Consider the following 26,410-nt stretch of genomic DNA (forward strand, 5'->3'; position numbering starts at 1 on the left):
CTAGCCAATCCCACTGGAGAGGACTGGGATCATCCATGATAAACCCCAAAGCCTATAACAGGGATGCAGTGCACTTCCTAGGACCTTCTCCATCTTGCAGAATTACTTTATAGCATACAGGATTCCCTTTTCGAGCATACCTCTTCTCCTGGGACCCAACAACTGCAGATGAGGGAGCCAATTCTGCTCTGCTGCTTTGCTGGGAAGAGAGGGGGATGTGATGGGGAAGAGAAGTGCTGTTTCTCCCCAGCCCCTCCATACGGGGCACCATCACAGCACTGGGGAGAAAAAAGGAAAGAATGAAAGCCAAGGCACAGCAAGACCAAGGCAAACCACACCGACAGCCCCAAATGGAGAACAAGATTAGGATCAGGATCTGGATATGATAGTGTATATATCTTTAAAATCACAGTCCTACCACAGTACTGTTGTACCAGCTTTATCAGCAGCCTGTGCTCACACTCAGTAAGTTCATCCTCAGGTACAGAGGTAAGGATCTGTAGGATGTGTATACCACTTCAAAATATTTAACCAGACCTCATGACCTTTGCTTTCCCATCTCCTGCTTTCCCATGGCAATGGAGAAAATAAAAAATAGAAAATATTGACAAATTACAGAATCTAGTAACTTGCCCTTTAAAAGAATCATATTACTCAGACCTGATCTGTACATGTAGGCATTAGAGCCAGTAACTTTAGCAATTGATTTCCCAAACTGTTACTATTTTTTAAAAACAATGTATTGCATGAATACCAAATGTATTTCTTAGAATTACTTAGTGTCTCCCACTAACTGTGGAGAGATCTGAATTTGTTGCCTTGGTCATTAATAAAGCTATTTCCCTGGAAGCATCTAGCTTTTCATTCAATATGAAGTACTCAGATATGACCTCATCTGACATTAAAGTCACTGCACCTTGTCTCTTAGCACCATAAAAATAAGGAATAAGGTAATTATCTCTACTTTAAAATGCAAAGAAAAATGATGCAGCTGCAATATTGTCTCCTCTGTAGAAAGGATTTTGGGGTGACTGATCTTTTTTAAGGACAGCAAAATGCGGAACAATACTGCATTGAAAAAATAGCAAGCTTCTTTACCTTTTCAAAAATCCAAATGCATGAATTCTGGTTCTTCCTTTCCCTCCCCTCACTTTTTTTGCACTTAAAAGATTTCTTTAGCAAAACCAGCAACAGACTGAAGGGTGCAACCAGACTATAAAGCTCAGATGGAGTGAAAAATTGAATTCTGAAACTTTGCAAACAAGTTGCTCCGAGTCAGTTTTCCCACAGCTGAATCTATGCTCCTGTCTGTTCTCATTTCCCACAGGTAGTTACAGCACTGGCAATTTGAAGTATTTCATAAATAATTTGCTGGTAGCTGGTATTCAGCATGTTGCTTTATTTTCTCTCCTATAATTGAGTTGTGCTGGTTTGACATTTTGATTCAGCATTACAAAAAAAAGCAGACTCAATTTACTGAAATTTCTGTGGTTGATGCATTTAGGAAAAAAATACTGATTCAATTTTGCCATGCATTCATTAAGGGAAACATACCTTACATGTGTTCGCAGAACCAAGTAGTCACTCATCAGGAACAAGGGGAATATCTTGCTCTCCTCCCTGGAGTAGGTCACAACTTCAGATAAGGATAGTTCTGACCTGAGACCTGGTTTCCACAAGGTTCTTCTGGTTTCCCAGATGGATTCCAGTCCCATGGCTATTTGAAAGCCACATGCAGAGCCGTTTTTGTACTCGCTTGACCATACAGGAACATCTGAAGGCTTTTCATCTGCTACACACTGTGTGAAAGAAGAGGGAGAACACAGAGCCAGAGGTAATGGCAAAAAGCCACGTCACTGCAAGGTGTTACCTGTGGAATCCAGGTTATCATATTAAACATGAGAATTGACAACATATAACGTTCATCAGCCAGCTACCTGCTCTCCCCTGCCACTTCCCTCTAACTCTAAGGGCAAACCCTGGGTTTTGCTTCTGCACACCCTTTTGGAATTGGTACAGATTTTGCCCGAATGAGGGCTCAGGAGGCTCAGGAGGCTGTCCCATCAACACCTCCACACCCCTTGGCAGCAGTCCATCCACAGCCAACAAAAGCCTGAACTACTTATTTTTTCCTAAAACCTCCATGTGACACTGGCATAATGCTCAGCACAGGTGATGGAGCAAAGAAAAAAATCATGGTCCTTAACATCCTATTGCCACCAGCTTTCTTTTTAACAAATGGGAAAGGGAAGCTGTGGTTTCATAAGATACTCTTCAGCTAGAATTCCCTGAAACATCAACTGCAAAAAAAAAGTGCATACATGCAGCTCTTTCTACTTACACCGTTACCACTAACCAATTTCAACACTTTGTGTTGCTGTTGCCATCAAAATGTACTCTTATGTATATACAGCAAGGCTTTTCAGGCTCTTCAACAGTTTTTTTAGTGCTTTCTGTTGCCATCAAAATGTACTCTTCTGTATATAAAGCAAGGATCTTCAACAGTTTTTCCAAAGGATGTGGATTGGAAAAAGCATAGGAATAACAGAGAAGACTAAAAAGATGTTTTAAAGTAGCAAGTGTGTAACATACCTAAAATCCAAATTTTAGCATATGTCAGAGGCTTATGGATTCAGAGATACTTGGATAGATTCTTCCCAAAGGCATTTATTTTATAAAAATGTGCCATATAGACATACACATATATATAAAAATCAATTATCTCTGCCTGTAGACCACATTCTCATGGTCACTAAAGGCACAACAGAATGACAGAAAAGGGATGCTAAATGCAATCCTGTTGACCAGTAGAAACCAGCACCCTGTTTGCAAAGTTCTGTTCTGGAAGTAAATGGTGGCAGGGAAATTAGACAGATCCTGCTGCTGGTGGTTGTTCAGATCAGGTTTTCAATTTCTTCAATTTCTCAGTGTAGCAGAGATCTCTTTTGAACCAGAAATAGTTTCATGTGGCTAGGAAGAGACTCTCCAAAAACTTGTCCATTACAGAATTTTTTCATCCTCTGCTTTTAATGCAATATATTAATGGAGCTTTATCCAACTATTCAGTATCACTTAAAATATGAAGTCTATTTAAACATTTTTTCTTAACTTTACAAACTTCTAAACAAATGGCTACAAAAAGAACAAGTAGATCTTCCATAGACACCTACTAATTGGCCACTTCTCTAACCTTATAGATATAATCACTTCTAAATCTATTCAACAAAATTTTAAATTCCTTACCCCAAATTAAGAGAGACAAGATTTCTGTGAGCTTCAGGCTAACAGATGAAAACTTAAAAGCTTCTCATTTGCGTTCCTAGAAAGTAGCTGAATCTATGCTTTTACTGCTTCATGTTTTTCAGAACTTGAAGGATAGAACAGTCGTGAGGATCTCTAGCATTTGTCATGGTAAAAAAAAAATGAAAACAGACATTATTTTCATTCAGTAAAACTGAGACTTTTCTTTGGTCTTTCTCCATAATTTGGAAATTGCAAAAGCCAAAGTTTTCAGGAATTATACTTGAATAAGGTGATAAATTATGAAAGTCATTAAGTACTTCACTGATACTGTGGAGCCATTGATAAGGTATTTTCTACTTAGACCCAAAGTGAGATTAAAGATTACAAGCAAATTTAAATATCCAGAGAATTGTAGGGATGGGAAAGGTAGATCACTCTGAAGCAAGCTGCTACTTCTGCCAGCGTGACTCCAAAGAAAGATGCAGCCACTCCCAGACCTACCAGTGGGACCCAGCCAGCCTGGTCCCAGTGAAATCAATCAGGGACCACCGCTTGTGCTGCCTTGCTGGTATCTGTAAAAGCAGAGAGACAAAGCACACTTTCTATATCCCACAGCCCATGAGGCCTATCGCATACTATTACACAATGCTTCTACCACTTTTAATTTGCCCTTATGATTACAAAAATTCCTCAACTTTGAAAAACAATAAAAAATGCTCATAGCAACTCCTATGAGTTTTATTAGCTTCTGTATGGATGATGATAGCACAACAGCCCTGACTTTGCTTTACAAGGCCATTTAAACAACTTAAGCTTAAAATGTTCCTAGGGCAAAAAATTAGTGCTATGCCTAACAAGTGCATTAAGCCATATTATGTTTATTAAACACAGGGAGCCACCCTTGTTGCAACTGCACATTACTTTCAAAAGCTGTTAATGGGCAGCAAGCCAATTCCCTCACCAAACCAGTGTGGGAGGTACTTTTTTGTGACCTTTAGAAACCCTCAGTTACAAAATAACTGACTAAAAGGGCAAAGAAATGGATTTTCCTAACACAATACCAGAAAACATCAACAGGCATTGCACATAGGCAAAGAACGGTAAGTTGGGTGCTTTTTTGCATTCTGGTTTTGCTTTTATTCTGCTACTTTGGTATCTTAAGATACTCAAAATGAAGAAAAAGCCCAGTACTTGAGGAATCAAATGTTCAGAAATTGCCCTAGAGACAAAACCCAAAGCTATTTTGATCTGCAACATTCAAAATAGAGTACCTTTTATTACTTTGAAATAACTTTAATACTTTAAAATTTAAAAATTACAAAATTGCTGGTCCAAGTTTGTATGAAGTTGAAATAACTTAAACCTCTTTTTTTCATCTTCTGTAAGTCTTTTATCGATGGTTTAAAATGAAGCATACACTTCCAGAATGTACATGTCAGGGAGAGCTGGAATCCTTAAAGGAAACCAGATGGCAAATATCATATATCTTTTTCCCTTCTGCTGTTTGACAGTCCCAATCAAGAAAGTTATGAGGCTGGAAGATCAGGTTTACGTTCTATTGTTACAAAAATATTTTCTTTGTGCATCCAATGTGGTTTTAATTTTCTAGAAGGCCACAGTAGCAAAAGCCAGTTTAGTGAGATAGGATACGAAAACAGTTATAGAGAGAACATTACCACAGTCTCTATTTCTTTTGAGGACACTGGTGTATTATTTCACACAAGTAATGCAACTTAAGAGTAGCTTAGACTGGAAGCACTTGGGGTTCTGTTATGCATAATGCCAGATAGCTGTAAAGAAGTTTACATTTCAAGCACTATCACGCACAAAGATGTCACTCCCAAAAGCTGTCAAGGATCTGATCTTAAAAAGTTGAAGTTTAGCCAGAGACAAAACTGACATGGTACATAAATAGGCTTCATTGCAAATGGAAGATACAACCTATCTACTGCCTTAATATAAACAGCATGGTTAAATATTTTAGAAATTCTTTTGATCACTGATCTTAAAGAACCCTCACAAGATAAAAAGAAACCCTTACTGTTAATGTTCATGATTTCAAGGCTGAAAGCTTGAAAGACTTGAAAGCTCAAATATGATAGTTAAGATTATGTTGGCTGTTCCTAAGACTTCTGGGGAAATAAAATGTGCAATTAGAGCTCTTCGATTACCTGAAGGAAGTTCAACACTTCACAAATTAGTGCTTCAAACTGGAACACTACTGGAAAATTTTTAGTTAGCTTCAAAATAAATATTCCAACATATTTTGATGTAGAATCTGCAAAACATTTGTGGATGTTTATTTCAATTCATTTCAGTGTTCTCTGTTTCCTATGAGAACAGCTATTCAAATCAAAACTTCCCTACAAAAATTAACCTTTCACTAACTTCACTTGTTTTGTTGGAAAATTCTCCCATCAAAATGATTTTAAGATCCCTGAGAATCTTCTGAGGAAACAAAGGTGGGGGAAAATGATAAATTAAGAAAAATACAACACAAATGTCAGATTTTATTGAGGTACTGCATCACATGTGTTTGTGCAGCAAACAATCACATTTGGCTAAAGACAACCATATTCATGATGTGAAGACACCACGCTAAGATGACACACAATAAAAGCTTAAAATAAAGCTTGGTCAACATGGTGTGCCAAATTCTGCTCTGCTTGGCAACTGTGTTATCTCACTGGAACTGCACAGAGTAAAGACAACAATTTGCATGAAAATTACTAGCAGCAGTAGCTGGTATGTGCAAATCAAAATATACTACTTCTCAGTACAGTAACCATACACAAATACATATCCTGGCATAGCTTCAGATTGGCCTCTGGTTACCAACACTGGTCGTAATAGCCAGGAAACACCTCTGGAAGAGTGATTCAGGTTCTTGTGGCTTACAGTCACAGTTCATCTTTGTGGCTCAGGAAATCTCTTGATGCCACTTGGCTTTGTCAAACAGCTTGTTTTGGTGGGGGTCTTGTGAAGGATGCAGCTCTCTATCTGCAAAATACCAATCACAGTTAAGAATTAGACTGAAAGAGGAAGATTTTTTCCCTCGGCTGCATAGCAAAGTTGATAGGAAGATCCTACAAACAAATCTAGAACAAACCACACAGCTCAATCCATTTCACTGGCATTACTTCTTCCCAAGCACCTCATTAGATTCCTGACCTTTATCTTGTGAAGAATTACACCTCTGAAGGGCACTACTACAGCTATGAAACACTAAATGCCTCCTCTGGGGATGTATGTCGATGGGTAGAACTGCTATTGCTCCTCTGCTATGCAAATGAGGATTTCACACCTTACTTGTGATAAACTCAAGGCACAAGGGTGTTAAAACAAAAGAAAAAAGGCTTAGCAGATAAAGACAGGATCATTCATCTAACATTTATATGCAATGCCTCTTGGAAAATACACCACTAATATCTACATTAAACCACGCATTTCATTATTTTTGTATGACAGCATACTCACAATGTGTGCCTTTAATCCTAAAGGATACAAATATATATTCCAAACACTTGAAGAATTTCTGCACAAAAAAAATTACTGCTCATTAGAACGAGATTGCTTTTGAGGAAGCACAACAGCTGTTGGTAGAGATGGGTTTAGAAGCAGATGTTTGTCTGGATATGCAAAAAACAATGGACATGCACTGAAGTCTGGCCAGAAAATCTCAGCTAATTCAGCTACTGACAGATGTTCTGAAGTGTAAAATCTTGGATTTCAAGGCAGAGAGCAACTATCAGCAAAGAGTATCCTAACCACCAAAGAACACCACTTCGGTACTGGTTCATTCATTGAGAGGAATGATGCTTATCTGAGTTATCAGTGATACTTCTTGTACATTCTACATTTCCTTCTGCTTAAGGCTATGAGGATGGTTATACATTCCTGACCAACTTAAATTAAAACATATGAGACATACATATAACCTTAGATTGGTACCCTCCTCCAGTATTGCCATCTGGTTGACAGCAGGCTCAGTATGAGTCAGCAGCGTGCCCTGGCAGCCAAGAGGGCAAACCACATCCTGGGGCATGTTAAAACACAGTTGGTCAAAAGAGGTGATTATCCCGCTGTTTTTAGCCTTGGTGCAGCCTCACCTTGAGTACTGTGTGCAGTTCTGGGCACCAAAATTTAAGAAGGGTGTTAAGGTCCTTGAATGTGTCCAGAGGAGGACAACAAAGCTGGTGAAAGGGCTGGAAAGGGCTTATGAGGAGTGGCCAAGGACTCTGGGCTTCTCTAATTTGGAGAAAAGGGGCTGAGGGGTGACCTCATTGCTCTCTGCAGCTTCTTGAGGCGGGAATGTGGAGAGAGAGGTGCTGAGCTCTTCTCCCTGGGATCCAGTGATAGGACACATGGGAATGGTTCAAAGCTGGGTTTACACTGGACATTAGGAAGCATTTCTTTACTGAGAGGGTAGTCAAACATTGGAACAGGCTTCCTAGAGAGGTGGTTGATTGTAGAGAGCTTTATGGCAAGTGCCAGAGGCCACGACACCTGTGAAGGACTTTGAAGGCTAAAGAAGAAAGAAAGATAAGGTTGGCTGAACGCCTGGAAGAAAAACGGGATTTGAAGCGAGGCTGGAGCGGATGTGCGATGCCACATGTCGGCGGCTGGCTGAGAACATGAAACTCACAGAGATTAGCCAAGAAAAGTGTGAACAGTATTGATTAACCAATGATATTTTAGTATGTTGTGCGTGAACAGCGAACGAGGATATATAAGCATGGGTTTTGGACTAATGAAAGGTCTTCTGGTCAGATTCAGGAGTCCGTGTCTTAATCTCCTCAGTTGATGCCCCATGCTTGTCAGCGTTGAAGAGGCATTTGAACAATGCCCTTATTTTGGTTTAACCTTTGGTCAGCACTGAAGTGGTCAGGCAGTTGGACTAGATGACCATTGTAGGTCCCTTTCAACTGGAAAAGTCTAGTCTATTCTGCCTCCACATACAGTGTTCCTGATGAAATACCAGATCAGAAGGGAGCTCAGATGTTCGTTTATGGCCATCACTTTTTCTCCAGACTGGGGGGCAGACCCACACACAGCCTGACACAGCGCCCAAGACTGTCTCTACTCATAGCAGTAGTATGACAGACATTTCTTTCCCAGACCTGGACACAGTGTAGAAAAAGCCAAGGACTTCTGGTGTGGCCTAAGGGATGCCTGGGACTAAGACACAGTCCCACACACACTAAGGCTGTAGAGATCCTTCATCTATCTCACTTTTGACTAGTGTGAGTCTAGCCTGTTCAAGATGACCTTGGAAGAAATTCCCACAAGTTGCCTCACCGGCAGGTCCAATATCACTTCTCCCCTTACAGTGTGGAAGATTTTTTCCATCACTAAACTGGGATCTACTTCAATGTGAAATTTAGCGCATTAGTTATCCTGTCACAGACATGGAAAAATAATCACTGTCCTCTATTTCACATAAGTGAACACTGTCATTCATCTTTTCCTCTCTAGACTTAAGCCAGTTTAAGCCTCTCCTGCTGTTCCAAAATCTTCATCATTTTCTCAATTTTCCCTCGTCTCCAGTATATTAACACCTAAGAGCATTATTATAACAGAGGCACTGCCAGTACTAGCTGCAGCCAATTATTATCTTACATCCTATACACAGCTCCCCTCTTTCGTATGTCAGACTAAAAGAAGAGCCCAGAACATCAATATTCTTGTTTATGGCATATTGTAAATCCCCAGATATTTTTCCACACACACTACTTAGTTATTCTCCCTTGGGTACATCTGGGGACTTGATTCTTTTTTTTTAATACAGTACTTTGCTTTTATCTTTATTGTATTTCACCTTTTTTATTTCAGACCATTTCTCCAGGGCACTGAGATAATTCTGAAAGGTAGTTTTATTCCCAGAGTCCTGCAACCCTTCCCAATGTGGTATCATCCATAAATTTTATAGATTTGCCTCTTACTCCTTCAACCAAGCTTTTACTACTCAACAGGCATAGAGTACTGAGACATCCTTCCCTCCAAAAATCTGTTTGTGAATGAGCCACTGAAAACTTCTCTTTGCATTTTCATAAAGACCCATACTCATAGCCACTTGTTCCCACTTACCTGACAGGCAAAATTACCTTGACAAAGAGAAATTACACTGGTTTGTCATGATTTGTCTTCACTAAATCTGTGTCAGATTTTTCTTGTGCGTAACTCTTGCTAACTATTTCAATACATTATTATTCCAAATTAGAAGCGATGCCTCCAGCTGCCTAGTTCCTCTCCTTTCCCTTTTTAAAGCTAAAAGCTGTGTTTGCCCTTTTGCTGGAAAAGAGCATGCAAAGAAGATTGAATTATATGCTGCACTACAGTTGCAAGTATGTAGGGGGTCCTGTTCCCAATTAAAACCCAGTGAATTTGGCAGAGGAAGTATGCATGTTAAATCAAATCTAATTGCCACGTATAGCTTTGTCACAGCAGTGGAAAGTTCCCAGCCATTGAACTCTCTGGCTTATCACTGCACTGTGAAGCAGCTCCCTGTAACAGGTGAAGGCATGAAATCTGCAACAAGCAGACAACATGAAAAGCAGAAGACAAAAAACAATGAAAAACCTGGAATTTCTAGCAACACTTAACCAGATTATCTGTTGAAGTTCAGAAAAGATCCTTGCCCCTTGCCTCCCTTTTCATTTACACAGAAAGCTTCCAGCTGCTCCATTCTGGATCTGGAAGCAAAAAAGCTCACAGGCTAAAGGCACAGTTTTCCTAGTTTTATCCCAAAAAGAGGTCTCAAGTATTTGGAGTCTTCGTAACAATGCCAGCCTCATTTAGCCGACAAAAAAGAACCGGATAATTCATCCACAAACAAAGCTTCTAAATTTTTTGGTCTTTATATCATGCGTGCATTCAAACACTACAAAAAAATGCTTTGCAGCTGGCCTTTCAGTTCTCTCCTCCTTTCTCTCTTCCTGTAAGCAACACTGGTTAGCAGGTTACACTTCAGAGCACTCCACAAACATTAGTCTCTACGCTACAGTGGAAGGCTGGCAAACTGAAGCATGAGGAAATGAGAGGTTCATTGCCTTCAGCAATGCCACATTCACAGACCTGAACTGAGGTCTTATCTCAGCACTTAGCGCCTGCCTCAGATATTTTTGGATTTTCTCACTGCAGATGGCTTTCTGACTGCAGGATCCTTTTTAGTCTTCCCATGGCATTTTTCTCCCACAAGCCATTTCATTTGCAACAGCAGGGGAAAAAAAAGCGTGTGGAGGTGGTTAGGAGTTTGAAAATGAGTTTTGTTACACTTAAGTACTTTCATGAGGACAAGCAGCCCAAACCAACCTGTTATGCTCATAATAGAGTGCTGAGAAAGATGCAGGTGCACTTACAATGCACAGGTACAACAGAAAATACGTGAAGTAGGGAACTCTGACAAATTTACATCCCTCCTCATCTAAGAAAAACTGCTGAGCAAGCAGGCCCACTTTATTTTTTTCTGACAGACATTGCTTATCTATGGCTATTCTCACATTCTGTGGCTGTTTAGCTATGAGCTTTTACACCCTGCATAAAGTAAAATGCATGTTTCATGCCATATGAAGTCTTTTGCGTTACTTACAAATTCCTCTTAAGTCTGAAGTATAATTCATCGGTACTGGCATACATTTGAATTACTATTTTGCACAGTCTGTGCCATAGGCAGTTCGACTTTTAAACAGGATTTCAGCATAAAAATCAGGTCAGTATATGAAACTTCATTTTTTGCAAGATAACCCTCCTCAGTTCTCTATCATGACTTGACTCAGCACTTGTAGGTAGCATCCCAAGAAGCAGGGTATGACTAAACTACCCACCAGATACTTCATTGCTCTTACCCTTTGTCACAGAGTCTTTCTAGCAGTTTGTCGCTAAAGAATTTTTTTTGAATGACAAGTTATAATGGCTGCCCCCTTAGTAAGCTCTGGTGCACCATGGACAGCATCAGGGAAAGGACAAATACAGCATAAGGGGTACGTAATCTTCTCTGGCACACAACCATGGTGGACTATTCATGTACAAGTAAATCAAAAAGAGATTTCTCTATGGAAGGACTTTGTTCAAATCTCTGCAGATACTTCCCTGTGCAAGGACAGCATCAGGGCAATGTATAAGCAAAACAGACAGTCTGCTAGTGCTTTTCAGAAAGCTAAAAACCCACATAAAAAATCACGGTATTTTAAAAAACGCTTATCATATCTGCATCACCACACGTAAAACAGAGCAGAGGGTATACAAATACAAGAGGAAGATGAAAATAAAAGTTCTCACTGTACCTATATTCATTACAGCATTAGTAGAAAGTAGAATCCATCCAGTGACTCTGTTGTTTAACATATCGAACTCCCTCTAGTCTCACTTTCTGTAAAACAAAAGCATTTTTAGTAAAACTAACAGCATTATTCTTCCTTTAGTTGCAAGCAGTAATACACATAGGTGCCTACTGCACTAGAAAAAATACAATTCCTGGAATCTTCCTCTACAATTTTCAGAGGATGGGATAAACAAGAGCCATCCCACTTCCTATTCCTGAGCCCTGGGAGGCTGCAACTATTAACTTACTTGTGTTAAAAGGGAATAAACATCAAGATGAAGAGCAGTTTAAGTTAGCAGCACTGTGGTATAAGTAGCACTTACAGCAGGAAATCAGAGTCTGCTAAAATAAATGGCAGAAAAATTTCCCATATTCAAGAAAACAGATCAGAAATCTCAAAATTTAACCCCTCTCCAAATATGATCAGTCACTACTGTAGTCACTGCACCTTCCATCCAGTGATCCCAAACCACTGTGTGAGTGGAGGCTTACGATACTTCCTTGCGTGAAAGAAGCATCACACTTGTTTTTCAGAAAGATTAAAGAGATGACAGGAGCAAATAAAGCAATTTTTAGTTAGGCATTTCACCAGTTGCCCAGAAAATCTCAAGTTCTGGTACCTCCCATCTTTTAAATGTTTGGTTCTCAAGCTTAATAGTATTTGAATATTGTTTTTCAGAGCACAGCTTCATAGGCTAGAATAAATAATAGTTCATCAGATTCCACCGGGTAACTGACAGACATCTGCTTGGAGCAGAAGGGCTGGAATCTTTAGATTCAGTGCAGATAACGTGAGCTTGCCGAGCTGATCAGAATAACCAAAGCAAAAGCAGTCTGCAATGGGTCACTGTCACAAAGGGAGAAGAGAGCACTCTGCCAGTGCTTTTCACTGATACCTGCTCACAGCAGAGAAAGCAAAGCTCAAGGAGGAAAGACTTTCCTGACCACACTTTGAACTTTTTATTTCTTTCCTACCTTATGTTCATTCTTTCATTCCCTTCCCAGTTTCCTCACTCAGTTTCCAGTCCTAATTTTCTGCTACTATGCTTCCCATGCTAGTCCCCATGTCTGTGAACAACAGTTCATACTTTTGAGTCCCTCCCATCTCTTTTCTCTGCCCTAAATCTCTAGTTGTTCCTGTGCATGCTTTCCATCTGCAAGGCTCTCTCTTCATCCCTCTCCTCAAGCACCCCACCTCTGCTCTCCAGACCACCCACAGCCATTGTTCCACTCCCTGGCCCTCACAGGAGTTTCTCCATCCCCTCCAGCATCATTGCCTCCCTGCTCTGCTGCTCTCAACCCCATTAGCCTAGTCCCTCTTCCACATGCTCCCAGGCACATTGAGGTCCTTGCAGTTTCTCCTTTATCTACTGGCTCCAAAACCTCTCTCTACTCCATCGTCTCATCTAAGTCTCCTTATGGAGCTCATCTTCCTTCCAGGCCAAGCTTCCCTGTATTGCCCATTAGCCTCTAGTCCAACACTGTCTTTGACCTCATTTTGCACTTTCCCACTGCTTGCGCCAACACAGAGAACGAAAAGCAAAGCGTAACTGGGCAGGGTGCCTCTGTCCAAGGAAATGTAGGGAAGGGATTTAAAAAGGTTCCCTATATCCAAAAGGGAGGAAAAGTTGAGAATTCAAATATTTTCATTTGAAAAAAAACTGCAACAAAGCAAATTGGGCAAAGGAATCATTTGTTTTTGAAGCATTTTGAAAGTTGCATTTTGTTTGAACTGAAAAAACCTGCAGTTTGGTTTCAAAATATCAAAATGGGATTTGATAGTTTGTCATTTCAAGTCTGTACAATATTTAAGCCAAGTTCTTAGCTGAAACCAGGTCTCTTCAGTGAGTTATTTCAGCTGTGATGAAAAAAAGCAAACCCAAAGAGTAAAAAAAAATAAAATAATCCTAATCAGTTATAGAGGAAGGCACCCTGTTTTGAAGCTTGTCTAGATTTCATATCTAAACCAGCTTACAGCATCTATGTGTATTGTTGCAGTTAAAAAAAAACTGAGTCAATGAGCTGCAAAAAACTCACTACTACAAGAAAGTTTGGGAAATTTAAAAGCTAAGGAGTCCAATTTAACCATTCCCAAATTTAATCTGTCCTAGTGATGTAGCTTTGAACTAATGCTACCCTTCCACTGTATTTGAATTCCCAGCTCCAAAACAGGAAATTTCTTCATTTCCTAAAGAAAAAAGCCCTTTTTTTTTTTAAACAGTTGAGCCCATTAGGCTGATTTTTCCCATATACAAATATCTGAGGCAGATGGCTGGCAAAGAGCAAAGTAGCCTAACTGGGGAAAATTTAAGGCCAGCTGCAGAAAGACTATATAGTGGAAATCATTGACAAACCTAGAAAGCAACCCTATCAATGCATACTCCAAAAACCAAGCACAGTGTCTCTGAAGTCGGATGGTTTCAGAACGAATAGAGTCAGATAACTCTACTGAGCTAAGGAGGAGAAAGTGTGAGAGTTTGGTGCTTTTTCATCAAAATACCTAAATGTTTTGTATATTTGATTAGTGCTCCATAAGGAATGTTTAATTAAGGAGAGAAATAGGGACAGGAAGGTCATCTGGCTATTTTTCGAGCTGATTTTTTTATTACTATGAAATGAAACCATGAACTTTAGCATACTATGATGTCACTGCTTTGTAAGAACAAAGAATTAATCTCTTTCATTAAAGCACACTTCTCCCAGCACTTATGAGTAATTTACAAGGCCATGGTTCTCTTCACACTCCAACCTAAAGGTCCCTGCTGTCTGACTCCAAATACATTATAGAGGGTTTCCTGTGCTAAGTTTTAAAGGAAAATGTTAGTTACCATCACAAAATGTAATTTGCTATTCTCGCTTCGCAGTGATATAGGACACCTTGCCTCAAAGGTCTTCCTGGACTAATGCTGGTAGAAATATGAAGGCAACTCAGAAAATGTGTTTATAAACTGTTTGGGTCACGAAAGCGGGGAGTCTCTATTTACCTTTTTATCTCTGATGGCAAAACCCATTCTAAGGGGTGTGCAGAGATGACTACTGCTCTCCCATCAGCTGCCTGGAAGCATATGTTCACCTTTTCTCAGAGCTCAGCAGCAGATACGCCTCTAGATTTCTGCTTTTCTGCCTGTTTACCACTTCTCTCCTGGCAATTATGCAATCTCTACTCAGTCATCCTCATCTCCTCTAGATGCTCCAGCACTGTTTGCTCAGCCTTAACAAAACATTCACAATTTTGTGACTCCCTAGCTCCCTACATTTTGAAGGGGATAAACTTTTCGCACAAAGGGAAGTTTTTTCATTAGAAGGAGAACAAAGCGTATAGCCAAATTCCCTTTCATCTTGGGAAAATCCATAACTGCATAATGCATAGCTGCATTCTCAGGGCTCAGATTCCTTTGGGGCTTTTTTTTACCACGAAACACATAGTTCTCCAGCTTTCAAATGGGAAAAACAGAAACACCTACAATAAGTTCAGCAAAAAATCCTTTCACTTAGAAAGAGCTTACTGAGCAACCTGTATGATTAAAAAGCAAGTTCACTATGCTAAGAGAAAGTACGGTCCAATGATTTAAGTATTCATCTTGGTCTCAGAAACCACGGCTCAATTCTCTGTACCACAGAATTCCTGTGCCAAGCTAGTCTTAGAGCCACGTTTTTAGAGGTATCACAAGCAAAGGGAAAAAGCTCTTCTGGTTAGTGAAGTTCTTTCAAAATTCCACTAGACAAGAATGTCTAAATTGACACAAAAAGTATTAAAAATATGACACTTCCTTGCAGTTCTGTCTCCTTGTGAGACAGACCTAATGGCACCTCCCTACTTCTGAATGTAGATGTGAGGATAGAAGAAAAAATGAAGCACTTTGACACTTTAGTAAAGCAGATCATTAACCCACAAGCCAAATCCTAGGCGAACCTTGCATTCTGAGACAGAGCACAAACAATAAGAAAGCAATGTATAAAGAACTGAAATTTTGCCTGTAAAAGGAGAGGATTTCATTGAAAGAGGTAAAGTACATTGCTGCTTTTTGTTGAGAAATACTAGATCTGATGAGAAACTAGACTGTGAACTCCTTGGGATGTAGGATCTTCTCGTTTGCCAGTACACACTGTCTTGCATATAAGGGATCTATTCCGCACTCTATACTGCGATACTACAAATAGAAATAAGTATAACTCCATTAACATTTAAGTAGTTACTGCTGGTCTACACCAGTGGCTGAGCTCATTTTCCCTGAAATTTAGTTCTCAGATTAAAACACTAATTTTTGATAGGGCTAACAACATGCTTAGCTAACTCAGGAACCCCAAAGGTAGTATCTGTGGTGATGCTATTGAAGACCATTTGTTCAAGACTAAATAGAGCCAAATTCCAGCTGATCTGTCTTTTGCAGAATCAGAGACTTTAACAAAGGCCACACATCCAGATTATTTTTATATTTATGATTGCATGTGAAATTATTTCTGTAAAAATTCAACAATTCCACTTCTATATTTAGGAGATCTTGGATGCGCCCACAGAACAATGACCAACTTTGGCTATCAGATGTGGGAAGCACACAAGAATCTATTGTATGTTTAATGAAATACAAAACTCCAACTAAGCTGATATATTATGGGTGAAATTGAATATAGTAACAAGTATTGCTTTTATAAATGAGTGCTTTCTAAATGCTCCAGGGGTCCAGACACTGCACAATATCTAATGTGTGACAGCTTTCATCTAAAGGCAAGGTTATGCTAGTTCAGAAAAAGCAGGGCTGAACTGAGTTCACAGTTAAAACTCATGATCCACAGGCCTAAAATTTTCTGAAATTTCTAAAGATTATTTTAATTTTTTTAATTCATTTTTACAGCCTATACAGGATTATGTTCAAATCTCAGAAAAACTGAAAGAGGAGAGGCTGCTTTTATTGTTCCCCAGGCCTGAAAGTAGCTAGCTAGTCATCTCATAGATACTCAGCCCTTGCATGACTTCCATGCAAAAGAAACCCAAGTATAATGAAGATAAGTACTCAGGCTTGTCAATTAAATCCTTCAATATTTTCAAAGATCTCTCAACCTTGGCAAAGCAACTGGCTTTCAATTTCTGGCAACCCACTTCATCAACAGCTAAAGCTATCAGAATTTAGATGTGAAATAATTGTCATTCAGAGCAGTCAAAGAAGCAGAATAATAAAAGCAAAAAACACAGGATGAGAGCAAAGTCAAAACAGTGTTCAAATACAAAGCAATGCAGTCTGAACAAAGCTAAAAACAACACAGAAGATGGTTTGGAAAGAGCAAAGATCTCTCAGCTTCCTGGAGTCATAACACCTAGAATCATGGGAAACAGGATGCCTACATGAATGCTGGGTCATCAGTAGAGGAGCTTGGGATGCGGTTCACCTCATGATAGGAAGAGAGGAACTATCTCTAATGCCAAAGCAGGATGTGGTTTTGCAGCAGGTTTTGAGTCTGTAGAGAAAGATGGCATCACTTGGCAGCAGTAGCACCTGCCTCCTTCCCAGCTCCCCATATGCCAAACATGTCTGGCACAAAAACACAAAGCATGAGAAAACCAGCACTGCTGTCCTGGCAATGGATTACAAGCTGATGCCATAGCAGGAAAACCTGAGGGAAGAAATTAAACAGCAACACGTTCAAAAGCATAATGCCAGTTTATAATTAGAATACAACCATCTTGTGAAAGATCACCAGGCATTTTGTTCATCCCACCCAAGCGTTTATTTAGGCTGTTCTAGGTTACAGGTCTTATTTCCACTCTTTCCAGGACAGGTGTGAAGTTTTCAATTTGCAGATTAGTAGCAGTTTGCTGAATGTGTGACTTTCACTTCAGCAGCTTGCTCAGCTTATATAGCTCCAAAGGGAGGCTTTGCATTTCCTGACATCCCTATAAACAACTTATAGAGCAAAGCCTGCATTCTCTGTAGAACAAGACATAAGAAGTTTGGTATGGAGCGGACTATGTTAACTAGACATTCAGAAGGGGTTTACTGCTGTATAATAGGCTATAATTATAGTAACTCATTGGTCATCTATTGCCATGCAGGTATGGAAACATTTTAAAAACTAGTAAGAAAAAAGAATTTGAGGTGAGAGGACTTTTTTCCCAAGAACTATTCCCCTTTTTCAACTTCTTCAACTTCCAAGACCTAATTAAGTACAACATTCCCGTTACTTCCTACAACTTTACTGGCTGAACTACTGAAGCCACATTTAAACACCTAGGAAGTCCAAGACAAAGGGCAAAACTTAGCACACCCCACCTTGCCATCAAAACTTGCAGTCAGATTTCACAAATGTAGTGAAATGTGGCAGCAGCAACAGGTTTTCCCACACCAGTGAGCTAGTGCTGGCTACATGCACTGTTTCTGCAGGGATCCACTGACACAGTTTGGGCGCAAAGGTATGAACTACTGGGACTGAAGCAAAGAGTCTTAGACTTCAAAGACTGGATCCTAAGTCAGTATGAAAGACAAAAGAATGATCTCTCCCTGTCACAAGAAAAGACACCTAAAATCTCTTTTGAGATTCTTATTCCCAGAATGGAATCACTACTATATGCTTACGTACTCTTGACAAGAAATCCAGAGCAACTAAATCATTAAGCCTCTTGCTGATAAAGGGACTTATTTGTTGCACACTTACTCAGTATTGCAAAGTTTTATGCTCTTCCTACTACTAAATAAATATACTGAGCTTCTGTTACATTTTTTTCATTTGAGTTTCGTACAGATTTCATTGAGAAGGTAAAACAGCAAGATAGCTTGACTAAATCTTGAAGTCCCCATCAGAAAGAAAATACACGCTGTTTGTTGGATTCCTCCACATCCATTTAAAGACAAAATAAGGCTTTTCCTCTGCAGGAGATAATGTATGTCAAGTAACAACTGGTCTTACCTGCCAGCTGTAAGCTTAAACCAGTATCCAGTTTGCTGCGTGGCTTCGTGCTGATAAACAAATAACAGAGAACACACACAGTGATGATAAAAGCAAAGAGGACCACTGCTGCTATCGACAGGCCCACAAGTGCTCCAACACTAAGAAGAGAGAAAAACAAAGAAATTAAGTGTAAAAACACCCTGAGATACCCATTAAAACAATGGTCAGGATGTTGTCTGGAGGCTGCTTGCACTCCATCAGGGGAGTGACTGTGTATTTTACCGCAAACTGAAGTTTAGAGCTCAATACTTAAGTTGCATAAACTGGAATTATTTCATTGCCCTCAGAATGGTCAATATCACTACACAGCAGCTGAACACCTGGCCCTCAGTGACATTTCATGTTACCTATGCTTACGACTCCTGAGCCTGATTTAAACTGTGTTTATGAAAATCAGAAATAACTTCATGCAGTAACTGGCATCACTGAGATCAACAACTTCTCCAATGCAGGGTATATTCCTAGATAAGCATAGTATCACACAAATATATGCACACACTTCCAGAGCTCCAGGCAGCCCAAGCAAAGTCCTTTTCCTCAAACAACATGACTATTAAATCCGTATTTTCTATTTGAAATGCTATTTTTATTGCAAGAAGAGCCCATTGGAGTACTCCAAGCAAAGTACACATTTGTCACAGACTTCTCACCAAGGAAGACATGCCCATAAAGAACAGGATATAAAATGTGCAAGCCATGTTATTCAATTCTGTTAGCAACTCTGTAAAGCAGGGTAGAGTACTGTGATCACTGTTGTGCCTTTGTGTTAATGCAATAAATCTCCAATCAAGACTGAAGTTTTTCCATGATCTTTGTCAGGGTAAAAGGAAAAGTAAAGATGAATTAATTTACACACAATATCAAAAGCATCAAAGGAGCAGGAACTTAATTATTCAGGAGGCCAAACACACAATACTATATATAGATTTTATCAGTATACTACTTCTGCAGGATAGAAGCTACTTTATAGTTCTCCCACAGATGCTCAGTGAGACAGTATATGTACATACAGTCATTCCTTTAGCAGCTTCCTTATTTCCAATCCTTCTTTTCAAGTTTTTTCCTAATATAATATTCTCATGATGAACTAAAGGACTGGTTGCAATACAGTCTAGCTATCATTTACTATCTTATCCTCTCCTGGGCCATTTTATGCCTTCAGCATTCCAATCCTCTATTCTACAGTCCATGTCAAAGATTTCTGGTGAAATTGTACAGCAGCCTCTTGGTCACAGATTAAGTGAGTCCGAGGACTGAGAATCCTTGTATTACTACTCTGGTATATTTACAATTTTTGGCAGACGTAAAAAGGACAGGAGAGAGATGAAAGTCTTAAATTCTAGGAACCCCATCCTCTAGCGATAAAAATGCCTTTATAAATCACTGCTATCAGTGAGAAGTCAATTCTACTATGACCTTCCAGGGAGATCAGAAGAATTGTGCCTTGGGATGTTTTTATGAATTTTACATTCAAGCTACTGCAAAGCTTCTCTGCAAGTTCCCATAACACCAGTAGACAGATATGTCCATAGGGTAAACTCTTAAGATCAGTAGGATGAGAACAGATACCAGTATGACTTCAAGATGCAGTTCTCATCAGTTATTGGTCAGATCCATTAATGAAGTTTGTGCAGTGTTAAGTTCCATGCACAACTAAAATAATTCATTATCAGCAGAATGATTGGTTCTAGAAAGAACAGCTCTACCCCTATGAAGATTATTCATGGTATTTATCATCCATATGAACTAGACTGTCCTTGTATGTTTGTGTATATATGCACATATTAAGCAAATTTTCCCTTATCATTTTTTGGCTCAAACAAAACTTACAGGCAAGCAATATTCTGCTTAACATGGAATCTGAGTATGTCCTTACAGCCAGAGATCTCACCTGTGTTCTGGCCTCATTTTTGCATTTTCACTTGGAATACCTTGACCCAAATGGACAAAACAGAAGACACTACACTAGAGGAGGTTGAGGTGAGCAACCATTGAACCATGGAAGTTCTCCACAGCTGAATCTATTTGAGGAAGTAATACCAACCCAAAGGCTCTTCAGAGACAAGTATTTGTGCTTTTTTGTCATGTCAGTAACTAGCCCTATTTTAATATTCTAGTTAAATAATAGTGTGCAGTGCAGAACAAAGGAGGTTGCTCACCATTAGCCAAACGTTAAGTAGAGTCAGCCATCCTAAAGCTGACTTGATCAAGTACATATTAATCATTGATTCTTTGTCTTTCCATTCAGGCATCTATTACTTCTTGGTTGTAGCTCTCCTCCATGCAGTTGTAAAGATGACGTTAACAATACAGTTGTGTACTGTACAGCATCATGCATCTTCAGTATTACTACGTAACTTGTGTAAGATGCTTTGTAAGATACAAATAGCAAAGATAAGAAAAGCAGTTCCTGAGGAACTCTTCGTTATTTCCTACTATAGGTCAAAGACCTACCACAGGTTTTATGCCACTAAAAGTACTTGTCATGCTCCATCAGCAATGTGAAAAGATCTCACCAAAAACATGAAGATCAGCATCACAAAACCAAATAGACACCCTGGATTCCACTTCCTAAATCAATGAGAAATTAAGACTCAGTTTGTACTTACTCTTTTTAAACAATGTTTCAATACCAGATTGTTCTCCACATGCTGAAGCCATCAACTCTCTTAGAACGTATGACTATTTCTTTAAGGTTAATTTGGTGTTAAAGTTGGGGGGTGAGGCATTGTTTCTTAATTTATTTAATTTAGAGGAATTCAGTATGGCTTCCACAGCTCTGAACACTTAAGTTCCTTAACCACAACACAATCTTTTTTTTCTTTTTTCTTAATAGTTAAAACTGTTTTCAGAAACAAAATACCAAAATAACTATGATCATTGATTATGTTAATGATCACCCTCCTCTGAAAATAAAGACAGCCCTTCAGCACGTTCTCTGGATTCTACAGCAGTTACTGTGGTGCTGCATATGCATCTAGACAAGACCTTGATAAAAACATTTTGCCATCTTCTCGTCTTTACCTTAAACACTAGGTGTTTAAAGATCAGTTTTCTGAACAGAGACACTAAACAAGCAAGCTAAAAAGTCACTCTTGCCCACAGCTATGGCCTCATTAGAAAATGAAAACCTCCGCATTAACATCACACACACACACACCCCCTAAACGATGACCTAGCATAAAAATGGCAATGAAAGCCTAGGGGTAACCCCAGCAGCATTTACACAATTCTTGAAACATAAGCAATGCTAAGTTCGGTAGAAGATCCACAGACCAAACAGAACACTCCCAAGTTACTTTCTACAATACTTTTCTTCAATAAAGATACAGCGATACCACACATCTCACTAATGCTCCTACTGCTGTTACACCGAGTGCCACATACGAGCTTGTAGCACTGCCACACACCTCTGCACAAGGGCTCTACTGGACAGAGAGGCTCCACTCTTGCCAGCAGACTCTCTAGGGCTCCCCAGGCTGCTCTCCAGGAAGCTGTTTAGTGGGTCATTGACATTTCTGTCACGGGATGCTCAGTAGCACACACCTACAGTTATTTTTAGTCCATAAAATTAGTCCATCCACACCAACAACAGCTAGGAAAAATTTAAATATTGGCTAAGCAGATGCTGTATGTCCACTGGTAGATTAAAAGGAAGCTCATGAGTCATCCGGAACTGAGTGAATCAAAAGTTTCTAATGCCATCGTTGCAGTGATTATTTTTTTTTGTATATAGTATTTGCAAAGCAAACAAATATTCCCTGAAGATTGGAAGAATGGCCATATGGGAACAAAAGACTTGCTCTTTTGGAAAGCTAAAGCAGACTCCCGAGGATCTGTACAGCTAAGCAAAGCTTGGCTACACCATTAGGTCACCATGGTTCTATGGGTATTAATTCATAGAGCATTTTGAATAAAATCTATACTTGGCCTGCCAGAGTTTTAATCAAATCTGTAATATTACATGAAACTTATAAAAGGTACTGTAATTTTATTTGATACTGAAAGAAGCCATTAAATTGATAAAATAAAACTTAACTGAAGAGTGACAAAAATAATTCTAAATAATTTTAGAACAACGAGAAACAAAAAAGGTGCTGACTGACCCTAACTGCATCACAGTTCAATACAAATGCTACATGCTCAGTATTTCTCCCCTTCCACTCTGCTTTGGAGGTAAAGTAGATGTCATGATGACTATATGTACATGCACAACATAAAGATATGAAGGGCAAGTGGTTCAGTGTTTTGCTCACTATTGTTTTACAGCATCTGTGTTTTGTGGTTTCAAAAGCTGCATAACCTTCTGGCAAATTCTGTACACTCCTGCCTTTTCCTAATGTGCCCTTCCCTGTTCTATGGGCTCCTGACTGCTGCAAGAGACAGAAAAAAGACAATTTTCACTCTTCTTTGCTGAGGTCAGCTTTTCAATAAATGTGTAAAGGGAACATAGGCTGTTCTAACAGAAAAAAAACCCGAACGACTATACTATTTGATTTTAAGTACCAGCAAAAAAAAGAAAGAATAAGTGAGAAAGAAATACTACAGATAATACATTCAGGGGGAAATATGACATGTGCCAGAGTTCCTCAAAGGTCAATTACTTATGGCTGTCCAGCTGCTCCTAGTACAGCGGGTGTTAGGATGCACTTGTCTAACACTGCAGTTTTTGCAGGAGTGGGAGGAGAAAAGATGGTTCCATTTTGCTAAGGGATAGTGCAGTATATAGCTCTAAATGTAGTACCGGCAGTAGTGAGTAGGCAAAAGAACAACAGCATAGGCCTGCAAGTGACTATTGCTTCAGGTTGCCTAGGCGGCTGGTTTCTCCATGAGCTGCTTCCATCAGAGCTGACTGTCAAGTGGTCTGGCAAACATGTCTCCCACAGCAGAAAAAACACAAGAGATACATGCAATAGCTTCCTGAAATTCTACCTGGTTTATCACCAAAATAACCCCTCAGGTACCACCAACCACTTGGTGGTACATTCAGTCACTGCTTTCAAATTAATGGGGGGAGTCAAGCAAACAAAGGTTTAAGATGAGAAACTTAAAAAGCTCTGGAGTAAAGAAAGCAGTCATACTTCTCAGACCCAGAAAATCTTTCTAAATGAAGAACATTCAGAGACATGCTTCATTAAAGCCTCTCATAGGATTCAGTTCTTTGAGGTACTTTCTGAAAAGATCAAGCTCTAACAGTCTCCACTACAATGTCTCATCAAGATGCAAGAGCTAGACGTCATCTTAATCTTTCAGTAGTTCTCCCATGTTGAGAAGGCTTCCTGTGACCAAACCAGTCAAAGACTACATCAAAAAAATCACGTAACATTAAACCAGTATGGGTATTTGATGAGAAAAAGCGTAAAAAAGGACACTTGAGGATGTCTTCTCACATCAGAGAAGCTGAGCAATTCTGTGCCAGTCAGAGCTGCGGCTGGCTGGGAGATTCCCACATTCAACCCACTATCTGCACCAAACTAGATTTTAAATAATTATACACTAAATATTAGACCAGATAAATTAAAGTAAGCCTGCAGTACTGGATAACATTCTCCAAGAGCCCTGAATGAATTCATATGTGAAATTGCAAAACTGCTGGCCAGGGCATGCAACATAAGGCCACCCTGCGAGAGCACTGGTAGGCTGGGAGTGTAACTCCAACCTAAAACAGGGCTGTAGAGGGGAACTCAGGAACTACAGACTAGTAAATCTGATTTCCATCCCTGGCAAGACAGAAAGGTCTGTAAAAAACGGAGTAATATCCCTAAGCCAAGAGATAAACACAATGTCAGGGCGTTGAGTGGGGGGCACAGGGTTGTATCTGACCTTGGCTATTATCCCCAAGCCACGATGCCCAGGCCTGCCCCACTCACCTCACCTTGATATGAGGGATACGTCCTTTGATGGTGAAGCCACTACCCTCATCCAACTTGTTACCACACTCTGCCCTCAGGAAGCTTCTGGCACTTCCTGCTTCCTGACAAAAAAATCTTTCATTAAACAGCCAGCATTACTATGTGGGGGAAATACTGCCTTGTTAACCTGCTGGAATCTATGAGCTGTCAATAAGCAGATGCATAAAAGAGCCCAGCAGACAGAGTTAGATTTTTCAAAAAGCCTTTGACAAAGCCCTGCACTGAGGGTGGGACTAAAAAGACTGAACTGACACAGCATTAGGGAAAAGTTCTGTTACAGATTCAAGGCTGCTTAAAAGAATACGCACAGGGCTAAGTGGTCTCTTTTCAGTATAAAGAAAAGTCACCAGAAATCATTGGCGAGACTGATTTTATTCAGTGTCTTCATCTATGACCTGGAAAAGAATGAAATCTGAGTTTCCGACGATCCTGAGTCCCTACAAGCGACCAAATGCTATGAGGGCAAAGAATGCTAGAAGACTTGCAGAAAACTGAGCAAGCAGGCAAAAGTGACGTAAATGAGCTTCAGTGTACATAATGTAATATATAAACAAACAAAACCAAGCCTAGATGGCAATGAACTCAGAACTGGCAGCTGTGAACTCAAGAAAAGTTTTAGAGCCATCAGTGACAGCTCACTGAAATCATGAGGTCAATGTGCACTGGCAGCCAAAGACATCAACAAAATGGTGGCCACCACCAACAGCAAGGATTTTGAGAGCAAGACCAAAGGCAGCATCTTGCCAGCGTGTAAAACCTTACCATACCCACATGAGCACACAGCTCCAGGTTATGCACCTCTAGAGCAGCGCTGTGGAGTGAAAAAAGGTATGAAAGAAAGGCAACCAAAATGATCAGTGGGACACAGCATCTGTCTCAGTGGGAGTCCAAAAAGACTAAGGCTGTTCGGTTTGGAGAGCTGAAAGCTGAGAACTGATGCACCAAATGCTTACAAAATTTTTAATATTGTGCATAAATTTAACATGCAATTTTTGTTTGCCAAGTCTCACACTACTACCAGAGGGCACTCCAGAAAACTGGTAGGAAACAGTATAGAACTGCTAAAAGGATGTATCCTCAAACAGCAGGTAGTGACTGCTGCCACCGAGGCTGCAGAAGCAGAGAGTAGAAGCAAGCGTAGAAAGGGATTAGACAAAACGAGGGATAACAAGTCCATAGAAAGCTAATGAAAGCACCATGCAGAGGTGTACTAACACCCTGACACAGCCAGCGTGGACTAAGAGCCTGAGGGGAGCCAGGCACAGCCAGCAGTGGTGCGCAGTGATCCAGAGCTACATGGACCCTCGCGCTGACCCAAGCAAGCACAAGCCTGATTATCTGCCATCAACCAAGTGGAAGCGATGTAGCGCTTGATCTCACTACACACAGAAAAGTAGCTAAAGTCCTTGGGAACTTTACGCAAGCAGCGCCTCGCCCGCGGGGCCCGCCGAGGGCCGCTCCCCACACCCGCGGGGCCGCAGGGACGCTCCGCATGCCCCGTACACGGGCACTCAGCGTCCCCAGCGCTCCCCTACAAAGGCCACGAGTTCCTTCTCTCAGAGATCACCCCGACACAAGCAGAAGTCTCTCTGGGTAGCAGCTGCAGCTCTGCCGCTACTCTCAGCGGGACACAGGCAGCCGGCTACAAGTACCTCAGAAACACAAACCCGCAGGCAGGCACGCTCGGGCCGACGTGGGTCTCCCGCCCCCGGGGCCGCGGAGCCTCACCACCGCCCGCCATGCGGGGCCGGAGCCGGGGGCGCGCCGCCGCTCCCCTACCTGAGCCACCACATGTAGCTGTGCTCGTAGGGGAAGAAGCTGTGGGGGTCATCGCAGCAGTACTTGACGTCCTGGAAGCCGCAGCAGTACACGGCGCGGGCGTCGCCGCCCGTCTGCGGGCAGCTGAACCCGCTCACCAGCACCTTGTCGGCGGTGAGGTAGCTGCTGCATTCGGCGCTCATGGTGCGGCGGCCGCCCGCCGGGCTGCCCGCGC

General features: G+C 40.6%; 1 protein-coding gene across 1 annotated transcript; it reads right to left on the reverse strand.

The window, feature by feature from the left end:
* Positions 1-5,769: 5,769 nt before the first annotated feature.
* On the reverse strand, positions 5,770-26,410 carry SHISAL2A (shisa like 2A). Its single transcript, XM_056356251.1, has 4 exons — positions 26,197-26,410; positions 18,464-18,603; positions 11,526-11,611; positions 5,770-6,243 (listed from the first exon to the last, which is right to left on the reverse strand). Exons 1-3 carry the CDS (start codon positions 26,376-26,378, stop codon positions 11,580-11,582), a joined length of 354 nt encoding a protein of 117 aa, XP_056212226.1. The 5' UTR covers positions 26,379-26,410; the 3' UTR covers positions 5,770-6,243; positions 11,526-11,579.

Source organism: Falco biarmicus, chromosome 11 (assembly GCF_023638135.1).
Source record: "Falco biarmicus isolate bFalBia1 chromosome 11, bFalBia1.pri, whole genome shotgun sequence".
Classification (NCBI taxonomy): domain Eukaryota; kingdom Metazoa; phylum Chordata; class Aves; order Falconiformes; family Falconidae; genus Falco; species Falco biarmicus.